Source organism: Embiotoca jacksoni, unplaced genomic scaffold, assembly GCF_022577435.1.
Source record: "Embiotoca jacksoni isolate LCO1_2020_lvr unplaced genomic scaffold, fEmbJac1.0.p SCAF_13, whole genome shotgun sequence".
NCBI lineage: Eukaryota > Metazoa > Chordata > Actinopteri > Embiotocidae > Embiotoca > Embiotoca jacksoni.
In genome coordinates, this window is record NW_027185263.1 from 15,391,986 (window position 1) to 15,401,768 (window position 9,783).

Consider the following 9,783-nt stretch of genomic DNA (forward strand, 5'->3'; position numbering starts at 1 on the left):
CATACTTTGGACGACATGTATGACTTTTTTTTTTTTTATCACATTTTTGACAACATTAAAGAAGTATGACTTTTTGGTGCTATTTCTGACAACATGCTATAAGTATGACTTTCGTTCAAGTTTTGGAAGCCAGCATAGTGGTGCAGTTGTCAGCGTTGTCGTCTCAGTCTTGGGTTTGTTTCCCACCTGGGACTTTCTATGTGGAATTTGCATGTTCCTGCAAAACTAATAACCTGAAAGCAGTTTGTCGTCCATAATGTGGATGACTAACTTATGCATGTAGTCCATAATGTAAAACATTACTTTCAAGCAAGAACATGCAATCCTCCACACACTAAGTTCCAGGCACCCTGTTGAACCCAGAACCTCCTGATTGTGAGATGACAACGCTGGTTTGGAAGTGCACCATTTTGCTGCCTTTGTTGCATGTTTGTCTGACTAATATGACTTTTAAACATCTTATGGAAGAGTGATCAACTTTGCAGTGGTTGGCATGGTTGCCTCCCAGTCAGAAGGTTCCAGGTTCGAGACTCGCCCTGGAAAGGATGACATTTACATCACAGATGAAAAGCCACGTCAAGGGCAAGAATTGAACCTGGAACCTTCTGACTGGGAGTCACCAATGCACCACCGTGCTTTCTTCCATAATATGTTTGAAAGTCATATAAGTTATATAAGTCAGACAAACATGCAATTAAGGCAGCACAATTTTGCAGTTGCTAGCGTTGTCATCTCACAATCAGGAAGTACTTGGTTCGATAGGGGGCCTGGAACTTTGTCTGTGGTGTCTGTGGAGGATTGCATGTTCTTGCTTGTGGTGTGACTTTGTCACATTTACAACTATATGACGCTTGTTTTACATTATGGACTACATTCATAAGTTAATCGTCCATATTTCACTTATGCAGGAACATGCAAATTCCACATAGAAAGTCCCAGGCGGGAATCAAACCCCAGACCTTTAGACTGTGAGACAACAACGCTGACAAATGCACCATTGTGTTGCCTACTATAACTTGAACGAAAGTCATCAGAAATAGGACAAAAAAGTCATACTTCTTTAATGTTGTCCGAAATATGAAAAACAAGTCATACTCTAGCGTGTCGTCCAAAATGTGACAAAAAGTCATACTATAGTCATACTATAGCATGACTTTCTTTTGTCCTTTTGAGGACATGCTATAGTAAGACTATTATTTCATATTTTGGACGACAATACAAAGTAATGCTATAGCATGTTGTCCGAAATATGAAAAAAAAAAACGGAATATTTTGGACGACATACTTTGATATTTTGGATGACTTTTTCATCACTTTTTGGAGTATGACCTTTTTCTGAACTGAAATGCATGCCTTAAGTTACTTCCTACTGTGAGGCAACTGCTCTAACCAGTGCCCCACTGTGTCGTACTATAGCATCTTGTCTGAAATATGAAAAGAGAAGTCTCTTTTGGGGGATTTGTATTTAAGTTTCGTATTGTGGTTGACCATTGGTTTTGTATTAGTATGACCGCCGTACAAACCTGAACCTATGTGTCTTACCCTTAGAGGGACTCGCCCTCCATGAACCATGTGTAATACCTGAGCGGGGCTCGAACCCATGTCTTTGAGGTCTTTTCTAGCTCAGAAGTGGCATTGTAGACCGCTGGACTACCTTTGGCAACAGAGAGCACGTCGCGTGAGGAGAAAGTGTTGCACGGAGTTCACTCAGAGCTTTCCAGTGACTCAACCAACAGTCTGGTTAACTCAACAGGTAAAAGATTCCACTTCACCAAGGTTGCTATTAAAGGTTCAAATTCCACCTTGGCCTGTTGATGGTGATTCAACTTTTACTGAAGTTGAAACGTTTGGATAGTTTTGTATACACAACACATTACAGGAAGATGTTTAATATCACTGCAGACCCCCTTGAAAACACATATATCTACTATCCAAAGAATGTCTGTGGCAATTTTGGTTGCATTTGAATGAATAGTTATATTTATGGATGGTGGAGTTATAGGTTGCAGTGAGCCAAAGATTTGTCACAATGCTGTTTAACTCCTGGGAATAGATGGTGCAGTGGTTAGCACTGCTGCATCTCAGCTAGAAGGTTTGGGGTTTGATTCACAGCTCGGTAAATGTAACCGCCGGGGCATGTCCTTAGGGGGCACTAGCCAGCTATTTGGCCACCCCCACTTGTGACTCCACTAGAATAAGACATTTTCCACTGAGAGGCTTTAGAGAGGTGGTGTAAAATGGTGTTGAAATGTTTTTTGACACTGAAAACCACAAACACATCTTTTAATGAGGATGTCAGGACTATAAATAAAGCAGCAGAAGCGTTACAATATGGGACCTTTGAATTAATTTACTCTTACTATAATGTATATCTCCAGGCCAAAATACAAATACTGAAGTACCTTATATTTGAAAAAATTGTGACCTACAGAATAGCAGCAAATCTACTTAGTTACACTCCGCCAATGCACTCTAAGTGCATGAGATATTATTGGTTAATGTTAACAGCTTTTATTCTGACAAATTTAATTAATGACTGCTTGAGTTGAGTCATTAAGACGCACTCCCCTGTCCATGTCACATAATGTCATTTTTTTTTAAGGTAATAATGTTTTCAAAGTTAGAGTAAACTAGTGGTTTCAGTAAAAAAGATAATAAAAAGATGGGGGTGGGATATTTTACTTTGACCTTCCTCAGCCTCTGTTGTTGGCTATTGGTGAACTTCGACCTTTGGACTGCACTGACCCACTATGTTGATTTCTGAGTCTTAGTTTCATATTTGTGAAAATGACTTTGGCCCAGTAATAATGTTATCTTTTAAGGAGAAACCTGAAGTGACATTTAATGAGTGACTGAATATTTGATTACATTTAGCTATATATACAGTTTTAGTGATATTATAGTTTATCACAGAACAACATGTTTATACACATGACAGCCTTCCTATGTCAGGGTAAAATAAAATAAAAACTAAATATAAATGTATTTTATTATCATAATGTACAATTGGAGCAGTATCAATAATGAGAAGTCTCTGCTGTAGTAATAATTGTAATTAGGCCCCTTTGTACAATCCAGGTGTGGATTTTCTGTCAGTTTGGACCACCATAAGAAAACCTGATGCAGTTTAAATGAGTAATTGTCAAAAATCTATCAGAGACCTTGGAAAAGGTAACGATCAGCTGTTACCCTTTAAATCCACTAGGTGGAGTCATAAACATCATTCTAACATTTAAGTCTCAGTTGTAGTAATAAGTATGAGGTCAGACATCTTCAAAGAGATATGAAACCTTTATTCAAATATAAATTAACAAGGTTTTGCAGGTGTTTGAATAAAACAATGTATTTGTTTTCATGGTATTGGTATAAAACTGAAGTTATTTTTTTCCTGTAATACTGTGCTTTAATAGATCTGAATTTCACATTTAAGTGTCTGGATTTGTGTGTTTGACAGACATGTGAGGTTAACATGGCTGGTTGTTGATATTCATTAATAATCTGTGGTGTTGCGCTTTGTATGGAGCTGTGAATGCACCAGGTTCCAGGGTACCACGTCCGTCTCCATCCACTTGACCCATGATGATGAAGTTGACTCCTGTCAGAGAGGGAGAAATATGACCAGAAGGCTAAATCTGGGTTATGTTTTTTGAGGTTTATTATCTGTGGTGAGTGTGAGTTCAAGACGTTCATACCTCTGCGGAGCAACGGGCACTTCTTGCACTGTGACACCAGCTTCACCGACATGGTCTCTCCAACCTGTGTGATGGTTAGCCGACCAGCCTTGTAGGCCTTAATGAGGGAGACGCCAACGTGAAGAGTACCTCGGGGCCCCGGGGAAAGAGAGGTCACCTTCCCGGTTATCACTGGGAAAAAAGGAGAGCTTAGTCAGAACACAACATCTGATTGGTTGTTTCATGTGTGTGTGTGTGTGTGTGTGTGTGTGTGTGTGTGTGTGTGTGTGTGTGTGTGTGTGTGTGTGTACACGCTTACCAAATTCGCTGGCACAGAAACTGGTCTTGATGGTTCCATCTCTTTTACAGGCTTTGGCACAAAGCGGATTTTGAGGGACTAAAAAACATAGAGAAAGTGCATTAGATCCTGTAAAGACACCTTCTGACACACGTGTACACACTTTCACCCACCAGGCCTCTTTCCATTTGGTCTCGACACGGTCACCCTCCTGTCCTTGTCTGTAGTGCCCTGTCCTCGGCCTCTCGTGGGCTTGACCGGTCTGATTCTCTCGGTGGGCTTAGGGGGAGGAGGAGGTGCGTATTTGGTGGTGGGGACGGGCGGCTGTGCGTTGGTGTACCTCGTGCCGGCTCCTGGTTGCATGTGAGAACCGCGTGGAATGCTGGTGTAGTGGGCGAGGAAGCCGTCAGATGTCACGCTGAGGTCAGACACAAACTGGACCAGCAGCACGTTGCCGCTGGTAACGAACGGCCTAGACAAGACAAATAAAAATGATGAGGTGTAAAACTGAGAACACTTGTTTTAGAGGTATTTTAAAGGCTTTAGAAATATCTGCCACGTACAGCGGGGCCTGATCGCCACAGTGTCGTCCAATAATACGTGAGTCATCTTTCTCTCCACCATTGAAGAATGCCACGTAGTCAAACCGGCAGTAGGTGTCCGCCTCCAAGACAAACTTATCAAACTTCACTTGGATTACCTGGTGCCCAAATAGAAACAGAAATATGACTTTACAAGATCACTTAAAGTAGAATTAAATGTTTGCATGCAGGGAGTGAGTGTGCCACCAACCATCTCGGGTTCCACGGTGATAAGCCAGGAGCAGGTTGTTCCCGGTGGGTATTTCTTGTCAGGCCAGTTGGGCGTCTTGATCTCTCCCTGGGCCTTTGTCATCTTCCCTCCACAGAACTGTTGGTCTGAAACAAGTCACTGCATGAGGATGATGAATGAAGACAACATAATCACAGATTCACGCAAAGAACTGACCTTTCACCCAGAGTTCACTGTTTATTTTTCCTGATAAACTTTTGACTTGGAATCGGATGCATTTTTTTAACATGTGTCAAATGAATCACACTTTCTTGGACGTTAAAGCTCCTAGTTGCACAATGAATCTGTCCAGTTGGCAGAATCCAAAGTTTTCATTGGCAAAAGTCATTGTGAAAGCTCCTGGGTTGTAGTATGAAATGTCCGAACCTGTGTGATTCTCCGCGCATTACATCAGTTTTCATGACTGTACTAATAACTTTCCTTTCCTTTTATCACAGTAGACTGTAGAAAGACAACAGGACATGTGAGGAGAGAGAGGTGGAACAAATGGGATCAGAGTTCATGGGTGGCACCTACATTTCTAGGACACCAAGCTGCAATCCATTCATCAGTCCACTTATTATGTATATAACTGCTTTATCCTAAACAGGACCACGGGGTCTGGAGCTCATCACAGCTGATACAGAAAGACGGATAACTTCTCACACTCATACTGACGCTAACAGCCAATCTAAAATCAACAAACATGCATTACTTTGGACTGTGGGAGGAACCTTATTGCTGTGAGACGACAGTCCTAATCACTCCCCACTGCCCCTACGTATAAATAACTTAAATCTGTTATTAATTAGGAGTATTAGTATGAACTTTTTGTATCACTTTTGAGTATAATCAAATCTGTGATATTTTCTTCATGGGTGTTTAGATCTCTGTCCTTCCAGGCAAAAGAAAAGGTGACAAAAAGCTACATTTCCTGGCCTCATAGAGAAAGGGTTATTGTGTTCAATGATAAAAGGAAACTCCACAAGATTTCATTACATTCACAGTGCTAGCAAGTTGTGTTTTCCTCTTGAAGCGGAATGCCTTTCAGATAAAACTTCAGCAGAAGTCTCAAATGGTTAACGACCAGCAAGTTAATCTAAACTAAGCTGTTGGGTAGCTTCAGTCAACTTTTGTAAAACAGGTACTTGCAAGTTGTGTAAACCAGATGCAGCCCCAAGGGGCTCCAAGATGTTTTGGTCACAAATAATCATCTGTCAGAAAGTTTATTTAGCTTTCATTAATAATTTGCTAAGGGAGACTAATAGTGTAAAAAGAGGGCAGTCTCCATGTTCAGCCTCTAGTTAGTTCCACTAGTCTCCTCACTACTACAGCTAACTGTGTGAGCTCGGAGAAGTAGAAAAATCCTATTTTTTTTCTGTACTGTAAACACTTCAATGCTTCATTAACATTATTATAGGCCATTAATAAGAAAATATTTGGGGGTTGCCACATTGTGAAAAATCCCATTGGCTGGTATTTATCATTACTATCAGATAACAATGGAGTAATGAATATTGTTGAGGTATTAATTTATTCTAATAATTTGTTAATAAATTCAAATTTGGGTCCAGACTCAGCCTCTGTAGTCTTTTCCCAGAAGAAAAAAAACAACTTTTTAAGAACCTGGCAACCCAAAAGTTGCATTAAAAGCTTCTTTGAAAAGCTTTAGTAATTATAACTCATTTAAGCAATAAATCAGCATTTTGGGAAAGTAATTCACATAATGTAGAATCATACTATTTACATTAATAAAGCTGTTAGTTCAAAAGTGCAAACGCTCGGTGGACATGACACACTAATGGAAAAAAACAAAACAAGTTCATCATCAGTCTAAAATGTGGCCACATACCATCTACATAGGGTTTGGTTCCGCTGAAATAGGCCACAAAGCCTCGACTCTGCGCCGCCTCATCGGTCACCAGCTCCAGCATCATGGTGTTTGTGGTAGAAATTAGAGTACCAGGCCGGAAAGTTCCACAAAAACGACCCAGTTTTTGCACCAAGTTGGACTGGCCATTGTAAACATCCAGATAGTCATACCGACATTGTGAGTCAGCCTCCAGGTCAAAAATGCGGAAGGAGAGCGTGACCACGTTTCCCTCTGGGACCTGTAAACCAGAGAGATCAATCCGTGAGTCAGAAACACTGGAGGACTGAGTGATGAGGGAGTCGGGATTTCAGACAAGCTGCAGTGACTCACAGTGATGTGCCAGGTGCATTTGCTGTTGGGTTTGTAGAAGCTTGGGAAGCCTTCACTGCCAACAAAGCCTGAGTCTGAGACCAGGTCTCCTCCGCAGTAGAACACAGGCCTGTGATGAAGACAGTGGAGGAAGAGGAGTGAGAATTTCAGACAGGACTGAGGCAGTATAGGTCATAGAATCCGATCAATACAACTCCACTGAGACTTTCTGAACTCCCACAGATACGACAACCTTCCTGCCGGCTGCGTCTTAACAGAGATCTCACTGGGAAATTTACTGGGAGAATTGAGAGCACTGATAATAAACGGGGCATTTCATTATCTGGTGATTAAACCACAAGTTATTTGCTTGCAAAGGGAGTCAATTTATCCTGGCGCTTTATTTCCCTAATTAATATGAGCAGTTAAATTGCTAAAGACCAAAGCAGGAAAAAAAAAGGAAACAATAATCAAACCATAACTAAGTCAGAGGCGACAGTTTAAGCTCTGCAGCAGGAACATACAGTTGATTTATTATGACAAACCCTTGTTTCCTCATACTCATCCATCTCAATCATGTCATGACATCGCCTAAGAGTAGATTTGGGGTCTCACTTTATTTAATGCTGATACTGGAGGCTATGCATGGAGCCCAAAAGGGTTCAATATTAAATACAAAATTAAATAACAGTTGATGGGGGAAAAAAAATTAAACAATACTTTTACAAATATGAATAATTGGTGAAATAATATCAAATGCAACACATCACTCTTATTTTCATAACAACTGGGGTTCACAGGAGTTCATTTCTGGCTAACTAGCCTGGTAGGGTTTTAGCTTTGTTTATTTCAGCTAATGTTAGTTACGTCTTTTTGATTCTGAAGATGTTCCTCTAAGCGGGTCACCTTGTTAGCCAGCTAGGTAACAGTACCAATGAAGATTTTAAAAATTAGAGGTTTAGTTTCTGAGTATTGTGTTTATTCATAGCATGTAATTGGTTGATTCATGATGACTGACAGAAGCTAAATGGTTAAATTTGGTAGCGGTTGTTGAGCTTGCGAGATTAAGAGGAGCAGATGGTACATGATTGATTTAAAAGTGACTGTTAACATGATTGTCATCAAAACTGAGACTATGAACACAAACCTTTTAGAAGCAAAACTCTTACTATGAAAAGAAATGATTAAATAACATTTCATAGAAGTCAAACTGAGTTCTCTCGAGTTGCTTCATTCATATATTTACACATTTTCTGTTACAAATATTGCCATTGTACATTATAAAAAGAAAAGAAAATTTACCACACTACAATGAGGTCACATTTAACTACAATTTGATGGCAAAAAAAAAAATGATACAAAATTATGTTCAAACTAATGTAGCAGGGTTTGAAAATAGCCATGAACTTCTGCTTTAGAGCCACAAAAAAAACAAAAAAACAAAGAAGAATGAACAAAATGGTGTCACGGCTCTTGAATTTTTTTTACTGAGCTAACCGAGGAGCACATTTTACAGCTGACTGACTTTTTCAACCTCCTAGTTATGTTGTCACTTCACCTAATACATTTTGTTGCTTTCTAAGCCCTCACTGAGCTCACTGAATGTCAGGGCTCATTTCACAGAAAGGAAAATTTCCTATTTCAGGCCTGCTGCCAGCAGGGACACATAAAATCCATTTGTAAACATGTGAGCAGAGAAGAATGTGCTTGATATTATAAAGCTTTTTTTTTTTTGGAGGGGTGGGGGGCTTTTACCGTCTGTTTGTGGTGTGCAGAGTTTTGCAGAGTTTTTGGCTCACCTGCAAAAATTGTGTTGTTTTTTTTATGAGATTTATGAGATTTAAAAAAAAAAAAAAAAAATTGGGAAAAAATTTTCTGCCATCCAACATTTGGAGAGAGTACACAAACTGTCGGAAGTAGTAAACAACAAAGTGGAAGACCAAACTTTGACGCAATGGAAAAATATTTTCTCTGAAAGTGAGCGCTCAGAAAGCAGAACCCCAGCAAAGTCAGACGGCTGCTGACTTGAGCCAAAATATCCAAAGACAGAGCCAAGTTTCTGTGATTCGACGCAACCGAAAGCATTAACATCTGTGGTAGCTCAGCCACCGCAGAGTCAGCGTGCCTCGTATCATGAGCCAGAAACCAACAGGATGACTTTGTGCCCAATCAAACGGCGAACTGGAAAGAATGTACTTCCAGCAACAGGACAGCCAGCCAGAACTAGACTGTAAAGAGTATTTTGTATCCTCAAGCTGCAGGCTGTTGTGAACTCAATTAGTTGATCTCTATTAAAACTAAGAAAAGTATCCTCACCTCAAGTGTCTACAAAGTCATATAAAGGAGGACTACAATTCATTTAAAGAAGACACTTTCTACACGTGACACAAACTTACCTGCTGTGATTTGTCTGCTGAGCTTTCGTCCATCCTAAACTCAGAGACAGGAACACGGAGAGACCCCAGACGCAGCCCACATGCATCATCATGATGATATGCTCACAAAGCAGAGCAGGCTATCGCAGAAAAAGGGAGATGGCAACAGGAGGCAAGAGGTGAAAGACAGAGGAGGGGAGGAGGAGGAGGAGGAGGAATGAGGAGGAGGAGGAGGAGGAGGAAGAGGCCATTCGCTCGGGATGGGCGGAGAGAATGAATGAGTGGGGAGGAATCAAAGACGGATGGAGGGGGGGGTCGTGAAAGGATAAGGAGAGAGACAAAGATGCTGTAAGGACAACAGTGGTGAGACCGAGCCGGAGGGGCCGTGGGGGGTGATGACGCGAGGGAGGGCAAAAGGAGCTCTAATTAAAGCCAGATGTTTCCTTG

At 40.8% G+C, this 9,783-nt stretch overlaps 1 protein-coding gene across 1 annotated transcript; it reads right to left on the reverse strand.

The window, feature by feature from the left end:
* Window positions 1–3,272: 3,272 nt before the first annotated feature.
* On the reverse strand, window positions 3,273–9,529 carry pcolcea (procollagen C-endopeptidase enhancer a). Its single transcript, XM_069146862.1, has 9 exons — window positions 9,358–9,529; window positions 6,983–7,091; window positions 6,632–6,890; window positions 4,762–4,886; window positions 4,533–4,669; window positions 4,143–4,441; window positions 3,991–4,068; window positions 3,693–3,863; window positions 3,273–3,595 (listed from the first exon to the last, which is right to left on the reverse strand). The coding sequence occupies exons 1-9, from the start codon at window positions 9,447–9,449 to the stop codon at window positions 3,465–3,467; spliced, it is 1,401 nt and encodes a 466-aa protein (XP_069002963.1). The 5' UTR covers window positions 9,450–9,529; the 3' UTR covers window positions 3,273–3,464.
* Between the last annotated feature and the right edge of the window lie 254 nt (window positions 9,530–9,783).

Bases quoted from the DNA above. Each gene is read 5' to 3' on its own strand.
- pcolcea (XM_069146862.1), bottom strand. From the start codon at position 9,449: ATGATGATGCATGTGGGCTGCGTCTGGGGTCTCTCCGTGTTCCTGTCT. The intron at 4,887-6,631 runs GTATGTGGCCAC...GACTTGTTTCAG, and splicing joins AACCAAACCCTATGTAGATG to ACCAACAGTTCTGTGGAGGG. The intron at 3,596-3,692 runs GTATGAACGTCT...CCTCTCTGACAG, and splicing joins GTGCCCGTTGCTCCGCAGAG to GAGTCAACTTCATCATCATG.